This window comes from Haliotis rubra, unplaced genomic scaffold (genome assembly GCF_003918875.1).
Source record: "Haliotis rubra isolate DU_JTF1 unplaced genomic scaffold, ASM391887v1 Scf802, whole genome shotgun sequence".
In the NCBI taxonomy this organism is placed as follows: domain Eukaryota; kingdom Metazoa; phylum Mollusca; class Gastropoda; order Lepetellida; family Haliotidae; genus Haliotis; species Haliotis rubra.
This window is the reverse complement of record NW_025767527.1, coordinates 153,817-178,130: the sequence shown is the minus strand read 5'-3', so window position 1 is coordinate 178,130 and position 24,314 is coordinate 153,817. Positions and strand designations below refer to the sequence as shown.

General features: G+C 39.7%; 1 protein-coding gene across 2 annotated transcripts in view; it reads right to left on the bottom strand.

Moving 5' to 3' along the window:
• LOC124261659 (ankyrin-3-like) overlaps positions 1-11,382 on the bottom strand; it is a 32,623-nt gene extending 21,241 nt beyond the window's left edge. The window contains exons 1-6 of one of the 2 annotated variants that reach the window (XM_046696003.1): positions 11,287-11,382; positions 10,884-10,929; positions 10,206-10,301; positions 9,629-9,748; positions 9,238-9,396; positions 7,471-7,587 (exon numbers count right to left, since the gene is read on the bottom strand). In XM_046696003.1, coding sequence (XP_046551959.1) covers positions 7,471-7,587; positions 9,238-9,396; positions 9,629-9,748; positions 10,206-10,301; positions 10,884-10,929; positions 11,287-11,373 — 625 coding nt within the window. In that variant the 5' untranslated portion in view covers positions 11,374-11,382. The remainder of the gene's footprint in view (positions 1-7,470; positions 7,588-9,237; positions 9,397-9,628; positions 9,749-10,205; positions 10,302-10,883; positions 10,930-11,286) is intronic. The other variant, XM_046696004.1, reaches the window with a different exon arrangement.
• Positions 11,383-24,314: the final 12,932 nt, after the last annotated feature.

Genomic DNA, 24,314 nt, shown 5'->3' with positions numbered 1-24,314 from the left:
AATGTGTTTATCATATCTTTAAAATGTAAAGTACAATGGACATGTTATAATTATTTACACTTGGGTAACCATCCCTCATTTCTCTGTTAAATTATTGTATATCAAGCTATGTACATTCACAAACACCCGCGAGTGTGCAATTATGAATTTTGTAACTGTTGGTTTTGGCCTATGGTGTAAATAAACCTTCTGCTCTTAACTCAATAAAAAGAAATAAATCTTATAGATTTCGTGGATTTTAGATAATCTAGTACGCCTCGATGTCTAGTTATCTAGAATGATCCATGTGTTAAGGTAAGGACGTTACCGAAACTGAGTCTAAACCACTCATGCTCTGACTTATCTCGTAAGACAGGGGAACATGGACTCTCTGATTATGTAAATACATACATTGTGTCTGCCAGCTTTCCTAATAAAGCACAATGGAATGTCCATGTTACGAAAACAATTCATGATGCTGAAAATATCCATATATGTAAAGAGTTAACGTCAAGGGAAAATCAACATAGATACTATTCAGTGCGAGACCAGAATATACATAGATTATGGCAAATGTCGATCCTACGACCTGATCTATTTCACTGTATTGCAAACTTGGTGCAAATTAGTACTCTGCGTATCCAATCAAAAGAGTGTATATGTGGCACATTTGCCTACGATATTGTCAAACATGTTTTTATGTACTGCGAGCTGACAAGCCGTCAGAGAGATCTTCTTATCGAATCAATTATTGACAGAGTAGATGTAAATACGTTTTCTAGCCTTTGGAACAATGATGAAGAATTGATTCTATGTTTCTTACTCGGAGGACTTCCAACGGAATATTGTCTATCCCTTGATGATAATGTATGGCTTGAATGTATGACCAATGTATGTACAACTGTTAACAACTGGAAACATTTCTTTGTAAACTGTTTGTAACTATCTGTATTCCCCTGTTTCTGATCTGCATGTCAATATATCATATCACATTGTATCTTCATTCACTGGAGGAAATAAAGAATATCTATCTATCTATCTGCCAGTGGCAATGGGATAGTTGCCTAGCGTCAACAAGCCAACGTCAGAAGGGTGAGTTTCTTATCGTCCAGCTGGAATTGTGAGTTGTTGCGCTACTATCAGAGGACCCAACTGGTGGATACCACATACATCTTCTGTAGCGATGTCTCGAAGGTATTGGTTGGAGAACACTGTGTCTGATTTCCAAAAGCAGCCTTCCATATTATTATTATTATTGTTTATTCATTCAAGTCAAAGGCCACAGGCCCATAGGACGTACATTAACTGCATGTACACATATTTGTTATACATCAATATATAAACGATGAATAAATTTCACAAGGTACTACAGTAATACACAATGCACGATAATAACATTATTGGTGTACCGATGGGTAAAGTGTAAATGCTAAGAATACATACTTACTTAGATTTAGCAATGTTTGAGGACATGTGGAATTGATAAGATTGACAAATGCTGCAACAGAGGGATGATTTTCGTAAATTTGAAAAAGCTTTGCATACAAGTAAGAAATGAAATTCATTTTTTCAACTACATCTATTCCGTAGTGGCTGCAGTGTGTACATAATCTGCTTTCTACATCTATTCCGATTCTTCGTCCAAGTTCAATCCTTAAATTGTGGCATCCGCATCTAAATCTTGACAAAGCTTGACGGTATATTCTTAAGTTGATATGAGTTAGATAGTGTTCGACATATAAAACTGATTTGTAGGTAGCATATGAGGAAAGTTTAGAGTTGTTTTTAATGTCTGCTTGCCATTGTTGAATATCTACGTCGACGATACGTTGTTTTATTTCTGATAGAAAGAGTGTTTTATTTCCGAAGTCCTGCAGGATCCATGTGTATGCAAATTCATTTTGAAATAATATCTGTTTAACCTTTGAAGCCCATGATGTACGATTTAAACTGTCCAACCCATATAACATGACATAGGTCTGCTTTGGAAGTCGGCGATTGTCCATCAAAAGAAGTTTGGTCCAGTATGTGATTAACTTCATTACATGTGTGACGAAAACAGTATGTCTTCCACAATCTCCAAGAACGGCAGCATTGCATGCATTTTTAGGTACATATATCATTTTTTTTAAATATTTCAGCTGAACTTTTTCTATGTGTTGAATATGTTGAAAACCCCAGATATCAGCTCCATATGTCAAGATTGGTAAGGCCATTCTGTTGAATAGGTTTGCAGCTACATTGATCGGCAGTCCACCACACATATAATGTAGTTTGTAGATTAAATGGACGATAATGAGCAATTCCCAAGTAGTGCGAGCGGCGAGGTTAATGCTCTAACTTCGTGTGGGTTGGACGCTCTGGGAGGATCCAGCCCCACTGCTTTGCAGGCTCGTAGGATGACAGTTCTGATCCAAAACGAGATAGTAGCTCGGGAACCTTGAATAGTCTTGGCAGGGTGATTGCAGGATAAAGAGACGCTTGAACTTCCTCCTTCTTGTAGCAGTCCGTTCTATGTAGATTTTTATAGCTCTGACTGGGCCTAGGGACAGATCTTCTGTATAGTGTGGTCCAAGGACCATAGACAATGCCGGTACGTGGAAGTATCGATCCGGTTGACCTGGTAGCTGATTCTTTGCTATGAAGTCCTATCTGAGACCAAGGAGGACTGCATCATACTCTCCTGAGTCGAACCTGGTTCGTCCGTAGTTGAGGGCGTGTATTTCTGACATTGTAGCCACTGTAGCTAGAGCTAGGAGAAATAATGTTTTCTGAGTTAACAGCTCAAAAGTTGTGGCTCTCAGTGTCTCATATTCGTCGCTGGTAAGATGTTGCAGCACTATGTTGAGATCCCATGCTGGAGCTCTGAGCTTCTGCTGCTGGTCTTCTAGTTTAAATGCCCTTAATAGAGCGACGTGTTCAGGTACTTTGGTGAGCTTGACTCCCGTATCCATGGCGATAACAGACCTGATCGCCGCCAAGTATGTTGAAAGTGTAAATCTTTTCAGGCGTCTAGTAGCTCTCAGATAACATAAGTACTCTGATACTTGAGGATGTGTGTCCTTCACAGGGGAAACAATCCCTTGCGTGCAGCAACCTGATCAAAACTCTTCCACTTATCATCGTAGAGGTTCCAAGTTGATCGTCTTAAGGCCAGTGTTACTGGCTTAGCTGCTCTGGTGAGTACCCTCTTCGTCTCAAGCAGTGTGTAATACATTCCATGTGTGTAGTCCGAGGCCTGCTGGGTTGCAGTGAGGTTGTTTTGTGTGAGGGTGGATCAGTAGATTCGGCCAGTCTGGTAGACGCAGTGTTGGTTTTCCCAATAGCTGTAGGAGGCCTGGAAACCAAGTTCTCGCTGGCCAGTAGGGCGCAACCAAAATCAGTTGTAGGACTTTGGTCTAACCGATTTTGTGTATAACTTGAGATAACAGGATCGGTGGCGGAAATGCGTACGCATTTAGTCCTTCCCAAGAAATATCTAGACTGTCAAGGGCCCAGGCTTGTGGATCTGGTACTGGAGAGACGAACGTCACAATCTGGTGATTGAAGTGTGTCGAAAACAGATCTATGAGAGGACAGCTTTGATCTATTGTTAGCAGTTGGAACACTTCCAGGTGGAGAATCCACTCTGTGGGTGATGGTCGGATCGGTCTTGATAGGGCGTTGGCTAAGAGGTTCTTTGCTCCTGGAACGTGACAGGCTTTCATCCATAAGTAAAGGTTGTCTGCCTGGTTGAAGTGTTGCAACGTCAGTTGCAATAAGGCGCTGATCTCATTGAGCCTTGGAGATTTATGTAGAAGGCTGCTGTTGAGTTGTCTGTGTGAATCATAGGGACTTGATTACTCAGTAAGTGATTCCTTGATAATCGCCTTAAATTCCAGTTGATTCATGTGTAATGTCCTTTCTTTTAGTGACCAAAATCCGGATGCGACCTCTTCGTTGAAGTGTGTGGCTATCCTTGTAGAGATGCGTCGACGAAGAGATGTAGATTGTAGGCTGGCTCTTGCAAATAAGTCCCGTCGCAGACATTCAACTTGTCTGTCCATCAGAGTAGATATGACTTTGAACAGGTGTATTGGATGGATATCCTCTGCAGACTGTTGAGATGAGGTCAAAGGAAGCGTTGAAGCGGTCGAAACTGCAACCTTCCTCTGCGTGTGAGAGCCTGTGCTGACGTGATCAGCCTAGTAGTCTTTGCATGCTCTTAAGGGTAGAGGCGAGTTGAGAGCGGCTGGAAGACATGCTTGTATGCTTGACCACCGGTCTTCTGGATGGGTTGTTCATGGTGAGGAACTTTATGCCAAGGAACTGCGATGACTCTAGTTCCGATTTCATTTGATTGACTAGCCAGTCAGTAGCTGGATTGTAAACTGCAGTTGATGTCTGAGTTGATCTGCTAGTTGACGCGCCTGTATGCCGTCGTCTAGGTAACAGGCACAGTGAAATTTGATGTAGAAAGGCAGCTATGGGCTTAGATATATGTGTAAATAGCCAAGGGGACGAGGAAATACTAAAGGGGATGACCCTCCAGTGGTAATGCTGCCCTTGATACAGGAATCGAATATACTTCCTCGAGGCCGGATGTATAGGGAGGTGCAAGTAAGTATATTGTAGATCTATGCTGGCTAGATAGTCGCTGGGTCTGATTAGATGTCGCAGTTGTGGTAAGTGCAGCATCTTGAACTTGTCCAGTTTTAGTAGATAGTCTAGGTTGAAACGCTTCATATTGTAAATGAGGCGGAACTTCTCCTTGGAGTTCTTCTCTGGTACTAGGAAAATTGGAGAATATAAGCGGGGCTGAGACTGTGTTGATCTAAGGTCTGTAGGGCGTTTTTCGCAAGCAGCAAGTCGATGGCTTCCTTCATCTTGATGCGTTGTAGTTCGGGGTATTGGTATACCTGCAGGTTGATGGTGAGAGGTGGTGTTGCCTTGAGCTGCATTTTGTATTCTTCGCGCTCCACTTGTAGGACGTAGTCGTCTTCTAAGATTCTCCAATTCTCCCATTAGTAACCTAGACGTCCACCCACGGTTGACAGTTGTACTGGAATGCCTGGGGGTGGAATGGACCAGTCGTTCATTGACGAGAGGACTGGGAGAATCCCGGGGAGCGGCCTCTTCCGGAACGTCCAATTAAGTTATCAGATGAGCAACGAAAACAGACAGATTTGCCCCCTTGAGATCCTAATGCCATCTTATCTCTGGCCTTCTGTATGCCTGGGAAGTTCATTGGGAATTGTACTCGTTGTGATGTCTGCCAATGCATGTTGTTCATAGTCTGCAAGGATCTGATCAACATTTGATACTTTGAGTCCTGGCATACATCCCGAGACGTTGGTTGGAGGTTGGCCCAAGGTTTACGTAGTAGAGACTTGGTGCAATAATCTGGCCAGTTACAGGTCAAGAGGAGTCCTTGTCACCGAAGTAAGGTCAGGCCTGCCGATGTAGATGTAAGGTGGTCGGACATAAACTCCTGGTCCTTCTTTTGTGTGACGAGTGCTGATAAGACCCTTTTTTCAGTTTCTGTCTCTGGAAGGTGTTAATCAAGGCTTCGTTGATGGCCCCGGATCTAGCTTACCTGAAGAAGGTCCTTCTCGTAGTCATGTCTAGATGAGCCAGTTTCTTGTCTTCCGCTCTATAGCTGCATGACTTGGAGTCGCTGAGGAGATGGAAGTCGTCATCAATGTCCAGCGCCCTGAAGAATGGTTCCATGCTGGGTAAGGGAAATTTCCTCACATTAAATGAGATTTGGTAGCGTTCGTGAACGCTGACTTGAGGTTAGACAGGACCTGCGATATCGGCTTTATAGGAGGGATCATCAGCATATCTAGATCTTCATCCACAATGCAGTAGGCCTCCGCCAGGTTGGAGTTATGCGTCGGCAGTGCTATCGGTAGACCATCCGTGATCCATGATAAGACCTTTGAGTCTGAGTAGATGGATGCATCTTCCACTTCATGGACGCTAACATCTGAGGCTGCTGATTCCTCTTGACTGGAGTCGCTGATAGAGTATGTTAGAGTAGAGTGGCTGAGAGGATGTTGTAACTCTGTAGAATGTTGTTGTTGTTCCATGGCTAGAACGACTTGTCTGGTAATGTTCACCACAAAGTCTTGATCCAGCGGCAGCCTGGTATTCTCCGGAGTGTTCGCAAAAGCTTGTGAACTAGATGGAGCCATACTGCTTTGCTGATGACGCTGATTAATGGAGGTCATCTGCATAGATGGGTTCACCAACACATTCGTGAACTCTTTATCTCTCTGGGCAGGTAGAGATAAAGTAGACTGACTGCTGGTTGACTGGTTTGCGAACCCTTTTGCGAACTGTGGAGAGACATTGTTAGAACAAGTAGACTGAGGTGAAGCTGGTTGATTGTTGACAGAAGGTCTACGTTGAGACGACTGCTTTTTCTCCCAACGCTGGAACTGCTGACGGTTCTTTCTGTAAACCAGGGTTTGCGATCCCTGAAGAGCTGGTTGTCTTCGTTTTCTATGAAGTATTTACGATAATCGGTGGTTCGACAACTGGCGGTGATGCGTCTGCTTCATCCAATGCCATCAAGACATTCTCGAATGATGTAGCTTCACTCAGAGATATTGTTGGTCTAGTAATCAAGATGATGATGAGAACGAGATGATGATGTAGATTGCGACGTTGACGATTTGTTAGACGACGCAGATGATCTCTTCTTCTTAACCAGCTTCTGTAGTTCAGAGGCTGTGTAGCTGTTTCTGTAAGAGCGACAGAGACGGGAGCGACCCTGGAGGTAATCTTCAAAGAATTCTCCAACAACTCACATTCAGATACTTGAGAGACACCCTTATCAGCAGCTACCCTGCTACCCTTCGTTTATCCATGTCCTTGCGTAAACGTGAAAACAGAAATGTATTAAATTGAATTTGTGATAAAAGTGCACAATATTTAGGAACGTGAATTATTGACGCAGGAAGAACACACAGGGTGTGGATCAGCCGCTGATATACCTAGCCTGCATTGTTTGCATGCTACCATCTGAAATGGAGAGAGAAAATTGCGAAAATTAATTGAAATTTGTGTAATTAAATACACCGTTGTGATTATATATCAGATCTTAATACAATTACAATTTTGATTGATAGGGCGAAATAAGAAGGATATGAGCCTCAAAAAAGGACCCATGGTGACCGCCCAACCGTCTCCTTGGGCAATAATGGAGAGAGTGAGGTGAGCAAGGCTCAGGTCACGTGGAACGCTTTTGGCTGGAAAGCGGGGCTCTACACGGGTGAGTGAGATTTTGACTGTTCTTGGGAACAAAGGGATTCAAGTTTCCACGTAACCGTCGGAAGTAGAAGGGAGATAAGAAATATGCTTGAGTCAGGATAAGGAAAAATTTACAAGTTATTCAACCTTTATTCCTAGTTTTTATGCTTAGTTGTAGAAACTAACCTACATCAGAAACAGGTTGATAATGGATGGGCACAATGGACTGAATACATTGCTTAAATGTCAACTCACCACTGGATGTGGAAAATGTGTTACTTTTCCCCACTTGCAGTGCGTCTATGTTGTCAGCACCGGGTTTGACTTCAATACGGTTGTTATTGCCAACCTGTGTCGCTGATGTAAGGTGATCTGGTAATGACATTAAAAGTTCCTCAACCCTTATTCCTTCTAGTCAAAGAATAACCATATACAGAAGCGACATCAGCAGTGTCCTTCAAAATTGTAATTTGTTTTGGATTTGAAAATGTCACAGTCAGACATCCTGCAAAATCAATTTCAGATTAAGTCACATCAATGTAAATAAAAAACAAATTAATCAGATTTGTTTCATCTCCTTCATGTCGTGGTGCTTGAAAGGCACACGTACTATTTGAAAAGACACAGAAGAATAAGATGATGAAATACACATTTGTTAGTACTGTGCTGTATTCCTCAAGAACAGAAAACCTCTCATGCAAACACATGCCCTACGCAGGCACATCGGAACCATGTGATGAAACCGGTTGACAAGTCCCTCTAGGTGCATAACGTTGTTTACACCCTTGAAATTCATTGTGCTTGAGATTCATGCATCAATAGTCTGCTATTTGTGGAAGTGGAGCTTTCACTACTGTGCAACCTTCAGAGTTTGCGAACTGGTCAGAACTCTTCCATAGATATTCTACTGGACTATCCACGATAGAATTTGTTTCCTAAGATGTGGTAGGCGAAGATTGGGATCCCGAGGAACTTGAAATAGTCTCATAATTGTAGTCTGTCTCGAACTGAGATGAGAAGTCATAACATTGCTGGTTGAGTGGAATCTGTTTGTGAAGAGATGTTGGAAGATAGCTTTATATCATTCTCCATCGATGTTAGAACTCTGTTCCCTAAGAACTTAAAATCTTGAGAGGGCAAAATATCTTACTTTTGTTAATTTACTGAGCTTCAATTCCATCGTCAAGATAAAAGATGCAACGGATCTCCTTTTTGTAAAGACAGGCCATGGTTGATTGGCCACCCACTGAAACAGCCAAATGGCTGTTGAAATGCCCAAGGGAAGCACCTTCCAGTGGTTATGCTAGCTACGCGTTTGGTTTTAAATCAAAATTAGAGCTATTATAATTTCGTGATATACCTCTGGTTTTCAAACACAGTAATATTTAACTCCGAAATGACTTTAAAATATTTCTCAAACTGAACATTCGTGTATCCTTGCTGTCATACCCTTGTGGAATTTTAAATGAATTCGTGGAAAAAAATATGAATGACCAAACAAAAGTCAGGCTAAAATATCCCCAGAGATGTGAAATATAAGCCCAATGTTAAAGTTGAAAATACACTCAGTTGGACCACTGAGAGCCGTTATGTCAACAAACGCACGAGCGTGTATTCGAATCTCTCGCCGTCAACCGCATTATCCTTACTAAAATCTTCACGAGACAACACAGTTCTGTTAGCTACATTCTTTGTACTTTCAATATGGCGGTATATATTTTTCATGATTTTTTAAACAAACACATAATGCCATATTCGATTTAAGTATTGGGGATTATTTTTACCACAGCACCTAAGCGCGTTCTGACTGGTTTATCGTATTTTCGCACATAAGTATCGATAGAGGGGACGCGTCTTCTTGGAGGTTACGCAAATGGGCAAGAAGTGACGAATGTGCCCGTTCGCTGGCAAGGATTCGTTCAGGTGAGATGGTTTTTTCTGTTTTTGATGAACACAGTGCAGGAAGATGATTTCGGGAGAATGAAGAGATAAGCAGTTAGTTAAACATTTACAAGAACCTACCCTCAAAAGCCACATAGCCATTGGTACCTTTGGGAATGTGAGTATGATGAACAACGTTTTCTCTCATGGCTTTAGGAAGCTTATACTTCACTTCCTGATAGGTTTCGTCATCGTCCAAAAAACTGATTAATTGAACATCCTTTCCAGCTTCTACTAGATCTGTAATTAACAACAATATCATGAGCTAGGGTGAAAGATGAATATGCTTAACATAACAATAAGACATGACACATAACACATAACCACTACAACATTTTCGTCTGAATACCAAATCATAACCTACATATGTTTACAGGACTTCAAGGGTGAGCCTATTGCGAAGGTGGGATGGCACAGCTCAGGAATTAGTAATATTCCTGGAGGGTTAGAGTTCGAAAGAAAGGTTTGTTACCTTTAAGAGTACTTTTGCAGATCCTGTATTCATCTTCCAACAGTTTAGAAAACCGCTCCTCAATCAGGACAATCATACGTGAACAGTCTGTATTGATGGCCTCTTTGAATTTCTCGGCATCTGCAGAAAATATAAGGACACATTCTCAATTCTATGGATCCCAGAAAATTCAGGTTAGAGTTGATCTTTCGTTACTAAGCTTGTAATAGGCGACTAACTGGATTGGGAGGTCAGAATCGCTGATTTTGATAAGTTTCCCAGTTTCGTAGATCAATGCTGAGGATGTCAGACTCTGAATTGTGTGGTACAGATAATTCACACACCGCCGACTTTCAGCCGGAAGACTGTATAATGCAGCACGAAACAACAAACCAAATGTTATATGACCACTTTCCATTGCTTTACAATATGTATATTTAATTATCTAGTAGAAAAATATACACACATGTAACAAATAACGGTTCATCCTAAACGTAACAGCAAATAGAAACTATGAACATGACTTGTCCGGATAGTCCATATGCGATCACAATGACTTGATTATTGTTTGGCATTTGTTCAACAAAAGTGTACTTACTGTCATACTGGAGTCGTTGTATACTTCTACCGTTGTTTCTGAATAATGCTTCCACTTCATCGGCGGGTTTACTTGCACCAGCCATGTAGATGACAACTGGCACGAAGCAGACCATGTAAGTCTCATTGGAGATGTCAGAATTATTCCATAGTACACTTTTTATGGTTATATCCTCACAACTAAACTATTGAGGTCAGTGGAGAATAAGTCACAATTTGTAACTATCTTTCATAACCATGATGATCACTACACTGGATTCAGAGGTGGAGTCTGTTAGTAGCCTCTGGGTCTAAATTTTCTGGTTCCGTAACATGATTTCTGACCCTTCAAAATAAGTTGTCTTCCTTGGAATTACAATTGGGTTCATTGATGTTGCTAAGGGCGATTGAACTTATACTATAATTGCACTTCAATGTTATATGTATTGCATACGTGATAATTTCCATACCTATAAATCAGAAAATTAACTTTGGGAATAGACACAGAATTGGATGTATCATGAATGGCACTGAAACAGAACTTTTCAAGTGTTTCTGGAACACCGTAATCTATATGTTGTTTGTTTACTAGTTGTGCTTTCAAAACATCTTTGGTATGATATTAGGAATGGCCATGAGACAATGTTGTGCCACTAAATGTCTATTATCCTTTCAATAACTATAAGAACTTCTATAATACCTGTCCTCCCAACAGTCGGAACACCTTGATCTTCTGTGGTCGAGGCCTGAAATAATGGAAAAATCATACCAACTGGTAAATTGGGGCACATTTAGAAAAAAAGTAGATCCAGGCAGTGATTATTTAATTGTGACTTTCACTTTTTTAAACAAGACTGGCTTCCTCTTTGCTTTGTTTTTGTCTTGTATTTAATGTTGTAAAATGTAAGAAATATTACATATCTCTGATATGTGTCAATTTAGCAACAGAATTCAATAATTTCAGTAATACATGTAGTGGGTGAAGACCCTGTTATAGTATATAACTATGGATGGCGTACGGTTTGGTGTGGTTTAATCCACTACACATTGCTGTATTCCAAACTCTTGCGAAAGGAATAATTCCTCATAATGATGGAACTCACGATCGTTTCTTCCTCTGTCAGCTGGCCTCCAATCGCACCTTCCATTTGAGGACGAAACTGTCTTGCTTTAACCATCAAATCATCCATGGTGTGTACCATGACCTGCATGTTGCATGTTCTTAGTCACGAGTCACTGAATGTAAAAAACATCACTAAAGTACTGTCGGAAATAAAAAAAAAAGTTTTTAGGCTGTCTCTCTGTATCTCTAAAATTTACACAGTTGCAAATAGTATATGTCGACAACCCACATCGGCCTAACTGGGCGTTCAGTGGGATGCGTAATAGGATATACAGAAAAGAATTTTTAGTCGTAAAATCGGGCAAAACTTAGAAAAAATACGAATGGCTGCTGAAAACAATAGATAAAACTATAGATGGCAAGTAGGTCGCTCAGTCAGGTATGACAACGGACCGTCGACTCACCTGGCATGAAATGCATGTGCTCCCTACAGGCACAAGGGGTCATCTCAAAGATATTTTATGCTTTTTTAATTTATGTGTGTTGAATATGTTTCATCTATTGATTAACATCTTACCTGTCTTTCTTTCATAAAGTTTATGTTGTGATAAGATACCCATAGACAAGTTTATATCAGCCATCGTATGAAATGTCTCAAAATATATAGGTGGCATCACCACCAGAAGATCGACAGGATTGGATATTATTTGTAAATTGTTATGATATGCCGTTTTTGTTCCCAGTTTAATTCGCCTAAAGGATTATTTTATCTTAGCTGATATCTCTATTTCCTTTGTAATACAATATCATCGCACAAAAATTTGCATAAAGCCATGGCCTGTTCCAAATAAGTCGACATGGACTGAGAAAAAATCACATTGCTCATTTCTGCACTAATCTCTCATCAGTAAAGTCCCTTTTCTACGTTTCCTATCTTCCTACCACTGAGACTGTAGTTAGGCCGAACTTAGTTTAACAGATATTTCACACTTTCATATATTAACTACATAAATTGTAGATATATATGCGGAAAAAAAGGTTTTTTTTCTATTTCCGACAGTACTTTAGTAACAACAATATATTTTGGAGGCTTTCTTAATCAGTTGAATTTGGTACACATTGAACAAGACAAGATAGCATTATCGTGACGGCATGGAAGAAAGCATGAGTTAAAAAAAACAGCGAGCGAACGCTTTAGTAACTAGGCTACCCCCAACCATCCCTACCACCTCTGTAGGAGTGTGTAAAGGGGTCGAATTTGAGTTACATACTTAACTTCAATTCTTTCATTCTCGACTTTAGAAAATATGTTTTTCTGCTTCCAGTTGTATCAAATAGGTTTAATTCTGTAAAATAATGAAGTTAAAAAACCAAACACCCCCCACCCCAAAAACAAATGAACAACAAGAACAAACAAACAAATTAAATCAACAACAAAAACAAAAACAAAACAAAACAAACAAAAACAACATCAATATAATATACGAGTGCTTCGGTCATATAAAGTACCATTGGAATCAAACAGGAATAGAGTTATCGTTCTTGTTTAAAGTAGTTCTGATGTTCATGCGCAAATATGAAATCCTTCCAGAGTAGCACGAGTCGCTATTCCGCTTGTCCCGGAATAACACGAGTTGGTTACGAATGCACTCGCCCCTCGCTTCTCTTTCTTTATTGTCATTACCAATCAGCGCCAATTAAATTAATTACTGGCTTCCATTGTTTAGTGGCCACCATTGGTGCCGATTTCGTTTTGATGTGATGAATGTTCTATAAAAGGAATAAACACTACATTCTTACAATCTGCATTCCTTAGGGACCGTTCATAATTTATGGCGGGAGTGTAATGATAATGATGATGATGAGTTTATTTGGAGAAACAGACATAATGTCAATGACCCCCCTAAATTTATGTGCAATTTATGACACCCCCGTCAGGGATTGGGAAAGGCAGGGGCCATGGGCCATTTTGCACATTAGAATAAAAAATGTCCCATTAAAAGCTTTAAGATTACTATTGATACAAGGGCAGTGGCCCATTCCAAATTCAGAAAATAGATAATAATCCTGAAAATGGCCCATTGCCAAAGTTCTCTATCCCTATAAAATGAATGAGCCCATGTGTACAAAATTGATGACCGCCCTACCTCCATAGATAGCTCACTGCTTCTAGTTTTTCTTTCACACGATGATTGACAGTAAGAAGAAGAAACTCCAAAACGTCGTATTCCTCATAATCAAATGTTGATATCCATAAATTTCCACCTTTTATTAGTTAATTTATTTAATAATCTCACCTTAGCGGTAATCACTTAACCACTGTTCACACTAAAAGAATGTCATACCCACAGCCACACAATATGGCTACCAGGAAGATGTGGAAATACCCATAATATCCTGAAATACTACGGGCAGTATATCATGTAATGCACTGAACTGCCTGACAAGCTGTGTCTGCAGGTGGATATGACACGCACATTGACAAAATGTGTCGGGCGAGTGATTTAAACATATTTATTTCCAAAAGTGGAAACGGATTGGTAAACAAGCAGTATGTGGCTTATCTGAATACCGCGCCGAGATTCAAACAAAGTATAAACAAAAAAATCATGAGGAGAAAAACATGTAATTAACAAAAAAATATTAGCTTTCTGCTTATAACATTAGAACTCTTAGCATCGGAAAGTACTAGTTGGTATAGTTAGTGCAACAGAAATCTGCCTGACAATATAATGAAAGAATGGATAGATACTAATATTTCAAGATTATCTTTAGTAGATCCATTAGAGCGGAAGCATAGTAATGAATTAATGTCATATCCTGTAGCATAAAGGCACCTTTTATTTCTTATATCAGTGTAATTAACGTATGAAAAGAAATAGTGAATTGGATTTTCATAACAACAACCACAAGCACCAGAAGGAATTGAAGATATAAATCGTTCATATTTATGTGTGTTTAGATCGCTGCAACCAAGCCCGAGGCGTGAATGGATATTAGAAAAATCTTGATCCAGAATTTAAATTAAAGTAGTTGTGACTATCATCATTTGACACATTAATTTGTATATTAAAACTAACCACGGCAGTCGATTCTCTGAGATTGTTAGCTAAAATCCACAATTTTACTGTATCTGGGAGAAATGACTTGGCATAATTTCCTAAGGAGGGGCGAGATTACTCAAATATTTTGGAGTTAAATTGTTATTCATTTTATTACAAATTGTTAGTTTTTTTATGTATCTTCGTGTGCATAGTGGTTGGAAATTGGTCTCATCATAAATTCTGTTTTGAGTGGTACCGCGAACAGCGCCGTCAATAGTTCTAAGTGCATCGAGATGAAGTTTTTCAAGTGTTTGCTGTTTGGTACAAGTGAGTTTTGTTTTGTTTTACGCCGCTCTCAGCAATATTCCAGCTATATGGCACTGTTTGGTACAATTGTACCAAATGTGACAACAATAATCGAGAATAGACAAAATAAACTGTTGGTACATTTTTGTATGGTTTTACGTGAGAGGCGATATTTAAAACCTCAAAAGCCGTGTTTACCGTGGGTGCAGCATTTTTAGCGACACAATTAACATGGTCAGTCCAAGAACAATTATTCTGTCAAGTTAGGACCAATGTTTTATAACTATTAACGTCAGTAATAATACTATCCTTCATTATTAAATTTCGTTTTGGGCTGGGCTGTATTTTATGAGAAAACTGGGTAAAATCTGTTTTATTGTGATTAAATGTAAGTTGCATTTGTCAGTCCAATCAGAAATTTTACGTAGATCATTATTAAAACACAGGACAGTTTCATCAGGATCGTTTATTATGGCATTAAGTGATGTGTCAACTGCGAACAGGGCGAGTAGTTTAAAAGGCTGAGGAGCTTTATATCCCGCAAACTGGGATTACCTAAATGCCGGGCCATGACGGGCCAGCTATGTTACTGGCTAATTACTCCATTATCGACAACGATGCCCACAATGTATTCATGCAATATACACCCACCACCCCAGAAGGAGTGTGTAAAGGGGGTCGAGTTTGAGTTACATGCTTGACTTCAGTTCCTTCCTCAGTTTAGGCTGCCCGAATAACACGCGATCCATTGTAAAGCCAGTCGGGATAGAGAGACATGTCTACAAATGTGACGTAATCGGATATGCTAATTAAATATACAGTCCATCTTCCTTGAAGGGGGGACATATCTTTGTTGTTCAGCCAATGCAGGAGTGGTCTTGCTTCTGTGTCTATATAAGGATGACTTCACACTGGACAGAGGTTTCCAATTTTCAAAACAAACAACCTGTACTTTAAATATACAACGTTTTAATCAGAGTAGAGGAGTTATCTCCAAATATCAAAACAAACAATGAATGATTACAGAATCCCTGATTCACTTAGCTTCTAATGAATCAATTACGGGTAGTCCCTGGGAATCTCCCTAATTAGTTTATTTCAAAGAGTAGACAAACTGGGAGTAATCAACTATTCTGTTACAGTACAAAATTAAGTGTAGGGGTGCTCCATTATATGTTTAATTACACGGCATTGTTGTGAGCCTTGCAGGTATATAGCATGACACGCACTTTCACAAAATCTGTCGGGCGAGTAGGGTAAAGGCTGAGGATTTTTCCAAACCCTCAGACTGGGTTTACCTAAAAGCTTGGCCAAGACGGGCCAGCTATGTTACTACCTAATAACGTTATTACGAATAAATCTAATTGTTTGCTCGGCATTCTAGAAGTTGGTGTGTCAAAAATGAAACATACAACTTTATGGATGACAACTTATTGTTTATTGCATTAAGCTACGTTTTCGATGTAAATTCTTACACCGTTATCAAGCTAAAAGGAACTACATGTACAACCAAATGTTGAGAAGCATATATACATGTACATAGTATGTTGTTACAAGCAGCAGATTAACATTATAACAATAGAAAAAACAAGTGCTGCATAATTGTAAGAGGCCACAATTTGGTAGGTCGTTGATATAAATAAGAAAGCGAAGTGGGTCAAAAACCGTGCGCTGCGAAACACCAGATAATACGTCAGCTTCAGAGGAATTATTTCCCATCAAGAACAACTGTTTGTTTCTTGTTCTTCTAGAATATGTTGCCATGGATACTGTAGTGGTGCAACCCGAGTAGGAGACGTTGGTGCGGGACTTTATCAAGACTTTTGAGAAATCTAGCAGTACCAAGTCTAACTGCTTCCCCTGGTCGAGGCTTTGAGCAAACTGCATGATGAATGGCCTGGACTAACTGGGTTTCACAAGAACAACGGCTCCTGAAACCATGCTGTGTGTCAGATAACATGTGAGGATTTTCTAAGTGGCATACTATAGAGCTATAGAGTGAGTGAGTCAGTATGGTTTTCCAGAACTATCACGGCTGGAGACACCAGATATGGGCTTCACACATTTTAACCATGTGGGTTATCGAACCCGGGTCTTCTATATCACTAACTAGCTGTGTTTGTAAAACCATGGAGCGCATGGTCAACAATCGATTAATCTGGTACCTGGAGACCAATAACCTCCTTAGTGACCTCCAATGTGGTTTCCGAAAAAACCGAAGTACCATTGACCACCTTGTACGTCTGGAAACTTTCATCAAAATTTCAATCGTCAACAAACAACATACTGTATCTATCTTCTTCGATTTAGAAAAAGCATACGATGCAACGTGGAAACATGGTATCTTGAAAGATTTACATGAATTTGGATTGAGGGGCAGATTACCTCAGTTCATATCTCAGTTTTTAAACAACAGACAATTTCAAGTACGGGTAGGTTCCACATTGTCTGATTATTTCCACCAAGATCAGGGCGTCCCTCAAGGCAGCATCCTGACTGTCACCCTTTTTAGCATCAAAATTAACAGCCTCACTAACGTCCTGAACAGTTGTGTTGATGGGTCCCTTTTCGTGGACGATTTCAATATTTCATGTCGTGGTAAGAACACGCACGCAATAGAAAGGTAGCTACAACTCTGCCTTAACAAAATCCAAAAATGGGCCAATGAAAATGGCTTTAAGTTTTCAAAATCCAAACCAAATTGTATTTACCTTTGTCGTAAATACAGACCACACAAGGATCCAGACCTAACTTTAGATGGTACTCCCATCAAGGTAGTGAAAGAGGCCAAACTACGTTCAAATCAGTCCAATCCAGCATACAATTGTGTTTTCAACCCTCTCTATGAAAACTTGTTTCCTAAACTGCCAAGCCTGGTTCCACCACTTGGAATCAGAATTCAACCACACATATCTGCAGCTAAAATTGATCTCAATAGCATAGCACCTGACCGACTCCTGTCTTCACCACCCTGGCAGATGGTGAAACCACAGGTCGATCTAAACCCTCACTAAATTCAAAAAGTCTGAAACAAATCCCTTGGTGTTCCAGCAGGAATACATCCAGTTACGTTCCAAGTATGACACCCATAGATCCATTTTCACAGACGGATCCAAGGATGAGGGCCAAGTCGCCAGTGCTACAGTCATTGGATCTAAGACTGTCTCCTCTAGGATTCCCGACAATAGTTCCATTTTCACTGCCGAGGCCAAAGCTATCTTTTCAGCTTTGACCTATATTAAACAGCAGAATCATTCCAAAAACTTAATCGTTCTCACAGATTCATTATCTTGCCTTCAAGCACTTCAAAATGTTACTTCAAGTCACCCAATCATTCTGGACATTTTGGAACTTTACAACGACCTCTCTACTGGCCAATGTGACATCGTCCTCTGCTGGTTGCTGGGTCACGTCGGCATAGCAGGTAACACAAAAGCCGATGCTGCAGCAAAAGCAGCTCTTGAGAAGCCCTTATCTCCACTGTTGATCCCATACAGTGATTTCAAACCCACTATCAAAAGCTATACTCGGGACCTCATGCAAAAACGATGGGACACTCAATTAGGAAGAAATAAACTGTATGAATTGAAACCAGCAATTGGTTATACTTACTTTGGTTGTCAATTTTGGGTTGTAATTTTACGACGATGTCGTATTGGCCACAGTCGATTTACTCATGACTATCTGCTGAAAACGGATGGGGATGGACCCCAATGTGTGCCTCTTGCGATGAGGTTTTCACCATCAAGCATATTCTGCTTGAATGCGTGGACTTATCGTCTGCAAGGGACTCACATTATGATGCAACAAACCTAAAAGATCTGTTCTCCCGCGTGAGCGCTCATCTGATAGTGAACTACCTGAGGGAAGTTGATCTGTATCATAAATTGTAACTGTGAAATGTAACCATCATAAATTGTAATTGTGAAATGTGACTAACAAATTGCCTGCCTTTAATTTTGATGCTATGACTCGTTCTGCTTTTAAATGACAATGTAATGAATATATGTTTTGTTTTTTAGTGGAGGATTATACTCACGTTACTTCACCTGACACCACAGAGCAAAATTGATTCATGTTTCATTATGTATTATCAACCATGAAGTCTGGGTTGAACTTCAACGTCTTTATTGTTTTAGTGCAGCATCTGGGCAAAGGTTGAATTCACTTTCTGAATGAGTGAGTGAGTTTAGTTTTACGCCGCTGTTAGAAAATATCAGTACGTTTTTAATTGGGCTGAAAGGTTTGCTATGAATAGATCTAAAAGTTGGAATAGAAGGATACGAAAGAAGTTTCATGATATTGGTTTAGGATATCTGCTAAATGTTCCAAATAAAATTGCTAAATCGTTTGTGTGTGACTATGTAGATGTGTATGTGAATGACTTTGTTATAAATTGGCAAAGTGGTCTTAACAAACTAAGAGCTTAAACGTGTTTTAAACAAGATGATAGAACAGAAGACAATGTTTTAAGGAATGTTTTAAGAGGTTACAGGTTGGCTCTTGCCAGGTTTAGGTGTGGTGTGGCTCCAATTTAAATTCCCATTTCTGGTGTCCCCCGCCGTGATATTGCTGGAATATTGCTAAAAGCAGCGTAAAACCAAACTCAGTCAGTCAGTCCAATTAAAATTGAATTGAAACGGGTCGACATGAAGGTATCCCTGTACAAAAGAGAAATTGTTTTTATTGTAAAGGTTGTGTAGAAGATGAGGTTCATGTTTTATTTCACTGCGTATTATATGACGATATCAAGGAAAGTCTTTTCAATGAGTGCATTGTTAAAACTAGATGTTTTTTTTTTAAAAAATATGCCTGAAATCGAGAAGTTTGTTTTATGTTTACCGATGCTAATGTCTGGGGTTTTTTTATTTGCCAAAAGCTGCTATGGATAATATATAATTATTCATGGTATTTTACTGTTGTGATACTATTATATGACAAATTGTCTCTTATAATTCTTAGAATGGTTCTGTACTAGGGACCTATACACCCCCCTCTGGAACTGCCTATGGTGTTATATCATTCAATAATGGCGGAATCATCAATTATCATCAATCCTTGTTCATCAGGATTACCCATAAGAAAGAAGAAGAAGAGAGAGTGAGTGAGTTTAGTTTTACGCCGCACTCAGCAATATTCCAGCTATATGGCAGCGGTCTGTAAATAATCGAGTCTGGACCAGACAATCCAGTGATCAACAGCATGAGCATCCATCTGCGAAATTGGGAACCGATGACATGTGTCAACCAAGTCAGCGAGCCTGACCACCCGATCCCGTTAGTCGCCTCTTACGACAAGCACGGGTTACTGAAGATCAATATTCTAACCCGAACCTTCACGGGTAAGAAGAAAAAGAAGAAATATAAAGGTCAAACAGCAAACCGCTGCACAAAATGGCATGAAGCATATATTTCATACAGAGCAACCTTTGAATAGATACTGTGCTGCACTCAGTTTTACATTACTTTTAGCAATATTCCAGCAATGGGCTTCACACGTTGTACCCATGCGGTCAATGGAACTCGGGTCTTCGGCGTAACGAGCGGACGCTTTAGCCACTAGGCTACCAAGCCGTGCACAGTAGAGATGTTCACGAAAGGGAGAAAATCGCTCACTTACGCCAGCGTGCGGCTGCTAAAGACTTTCATAAGAATCAATATATAACATTGCATAGGAAGTGTGTGATCATTTAACCAAGAGCTAAACGAGAACGTCGCTCAATGCCAGATAGTTGAATAACACGCGACCTATTGTAAAGGTACTGCGCAGTAGAGCTAGTTGCTCACTTAGAAAGTGTCAACATTGCGACAAAGCTGGCTTAAATTCAACTCACTCGCATACGTTACAGAATTTGACATACAGTAGAACACGGATATAACAACTCCAAGGGACCAAGAAATTTAGTTCGCTATATTCGTTGTTCGTTATTCACATTTGACCGCCATCTTGGATTGTAGAGATGTAGAGACATGTATATGCTGAGGCTACAAATTTTTATTCTTGTACATGTACATTGACATAACACTTAGTGTTCGGTGGAAGGAAGACCAGTTTGACGTGTGTCCGGTGTTTCACAACAGGATGGGCAGGACAATTGTCAACAAACATCAGGATCTTACGTTTTTGTCTCGTCATACTCTTTTCCGCTTGATGTATACCTCTAAGTGGCTGAGCTGACACTGAGCTGACACTGAGCTGACACTGAGTGAGTTCGCTAATCACGTCGTTAATTGGGTCTTGGGGGTAGTAAATCAGTTCGCTATAGCCGTTAATTCGCTACTCACGAGTTCGTTATTCGCGTATAATTTTAATGATATTATAAAGGACTATTGACGGGACTTTTAAATTTGTTCACTTTATCCGTTTGTACGCTATATCCGTGTTCGCTATATCCATGTTTTACTGTATGTTAAAACACATTAAGATTAGTTCAGTCTCTGTTTACTTTAACGCACTCAAAGTTTATGAAAACCCAAAGAGTGCTCTCTCTGTCAAAGTAACCAGAAGCCTACCCTCCTTCAGGGCAAGGAAACATTACATGAGGATGTCTACAACTTTCGGGGCGGTGGGGTAGCCTAGTGGTTAAAGCGTTGGCTCGTCACGCCGAAGACCCGGGTTCGATTCCCCACATGGGCACAATGTGTTAAGCCCATTTCTGGTGTCCCCCGCCGTGATATTGCTGGAATATTGCTAAAAGCGGCGTAAAACTAAACTCAGTCAGTCAGTCAGTCTACAACTTTCAAATAGTCACCCGTGATGTGGAGCAATATTTCAACAGGTTCATCCTTTGGTGCTTACATGTTTACAAAATATGCTCGTTTAAAGGTCACATAAACCCTAGGGGGTACAAAGACATAAATCACTAACTGGCATCGTTATAAATGAAACCTCGTCATTAAAACTACTCATTTCGACCTTTAATTGACTTAAATCGACCTTTTTGACAACAGTGCACAATTCTCACCCGCGAACGAAATTTCAACCAATCAGAGCGGCGCGTCTCTGTGACGTCATATGAGGAATAGCTTTGAGGGCCGATGCAGAATTCATCTACATTTCAGGGGTTAAATTATCTTGTTTACAGGCTTGTATAAACCTGAAATCGTGACAATTGTTGTGGTAAGTGAAAGCTATATGTTCTCACAATCTACTGTCATTTAATTTTCTCTCCTGCTTTGCCTAGTTTCCGAGTTACAACTTGTTTTCATAGACGATTCTGTCAAAATCGATTGGTGTCGTTAGGCCTATTTGTATAATGACTGATCCAAATTGATCCCATTTCTGTGATTTTTTACCTCGATGTTTAATCATGTCATGTAAAAATATGTTTGTATTCTCAAAACAGTGTCGGCCATAAGTTTTCACATGCAATACAGCAATTAATACTCCTTGTTGTAACCCGTGTTAGGTGGTATTAATTAGGAGATAAACCTACTGTGTGGGAAATCAGAGGTATATAACGGAATTATAATAGCTCTAAATTTAATTTAAAACCGAACGCGTAGCGTCAGGTTTTAAATGAACAATTTAGAGCTATTATAATTTCGTTATATACCTCTGATTTTCCAACACAGTAGGTTTATCTCCATTCTACCATGACAATTTTATGAACAATTTCAGGTGGAGCTCTTTCTTTGGTAACGAGTCAATACGTGAAGCGGCCTCGCATTCCAATCTCAAGTGGTATCGCCCGAAACGGGGTGTTTGGTGGCAAACCGTCAATGACTAACAAACTACAGATTCAGTAATAACAAATCACGTTTTGTTTTTCAATGCATCAATCACCAATCATTAACTGATAAGTTGGAAAACATATATCAAATAAGTTTAAAAAGCTTGGTTCACATTTGAAAATTCCACCGTAGACCCTTTCCCCACCAGAAAAGTGGTAGCAACCTCATGGCCTTGACCTTTTCTCGAAGTCATTGTTTACATTTACGTGCAAATTTGGAAAGATGCGACAGGAGAGCCTCTGACAGTTTGTGCAAGGTTAACCTGATTGTATGACTGAGATAGTCTTTGATATCTAATTACTGGTACTGGTACAAAATTTAAGAGTAGGGGCGCTTTTGCTGTAACGAGAAGTCCGTGTTGTACCGAATTTAGAGCTGTTGAATTTTGCGCCCTGTCAACTTGACGATTTCACGCACCTCCACGTCTGCGTGCGACAGCTGTGGTGACTCTTACACACTCATGTGTGTACTTTGTGCTCAAATTCGATTCTACGGATATTATTTTCTACATTTTGGAAAGTGTTTTGTGACCTAGTGGCTTCAAAGTGTAGTGAATTCAAATTGAATCGGATTCGCTGGCATGTTCGCGAGTCTGTTGACAAAGAGCCAGATTTGTGGTGATATTTCCGAAAGGATGGATCAGGACACGAGGGTGTGCCTCTGGCATAAACACGGTAAGGTAATTAATTATACTTTAATAGACTACATTAGATCAAGCAGTGTAATGGATAAGAGGGATCATGACTAAGCTAAATAACTTTTTCAACGATATTATACATTTAGAAAAAAAATATGTTGGGCTAAACAGAACGGTTTGCAGATTCTGTAGATCTAATTGTGTTTTACTACCGCTAAATTTGAAACAGTACAAATTTCAAAATATCATTTTGTTTGATTGATAACCCAACTGTTTATTTATGTGGACGGAAAGCATTAAAATTTCTTCGGCGTTCGATGTTAATGCATCCTCCGTTACCGGATCAAGATCAGTGGCGATATCGTTGACGAAAGCTGATAATAAATTTAACACGGAAATTTTGTAGCAGTCTATTGCTGGATCTATTCTGACATAACATAGAATCAACGTAAACAAATTTGTTTTTGCTGAATTTTTATTCGGAAAGCAGACGATGTTTTGATCTTGTTCGACTGAATATTTGTTTCCATGCTTTCGAAGTACTTTTGTATGTATAAACACCTATTGCTGTGATTTACGCAAGTAGTGAGTCGAGCCCGTAATCGCTAAATCCATCTTTAAAGACATATGTGTAATTTCCGACAGTAAAATCGCCGTAATTTATCGATGCATCGGTAGGTTGTTTGCTGTCCGCCATGTTAGTGGGCAGACAAAAATAGTGCATTACCGTAAACCATGTATGATTGCGCACGGAAAACAGAGACCTGTATAACGTGATTATATACCTCTGAATGACTTTAATTAACCAATCACAATCCAGTGTTTACTGAAGTCATGGTAGAATTACTTTTATCTTACACAGCGGAATTGTCAAAAGGTAGTGTTTATGTATGTAGATTTACTAATCTATACTGAATACACTCTGTCGTGTCGGTGTCTGCGTAAAAACAACGTCCTTCTTTCAAAGGATTAACCGGCAATACATTGATTGATTGCCCATTATTGGCTAACAAAATTATAGTTTTTAAAGAAAGGCGGACATTATGCAATTAGTTGCCAGGTGTGCTATCTTGGGTGACCAATGAGACTATACACCAATACCTGAAAAGATTTATCACTTTTTCGTATATTTAACTGTTAAAAGACACATCATTTGGAACAGTTTTGTGGATATTGATGGATACATTCCTCGAACAAGGTAAAGGTCTCATATTGTTCCTATAACTTTAATCTGTTTTAATTGTAATATTTGCATTTTGTTTTTATTCATTTGTCGTAGCATTCAACAGAATCATTGTTTTCGCCGTGAAGTGTAATGAGACAGACAACATGCACTAGGGTGTGTGTG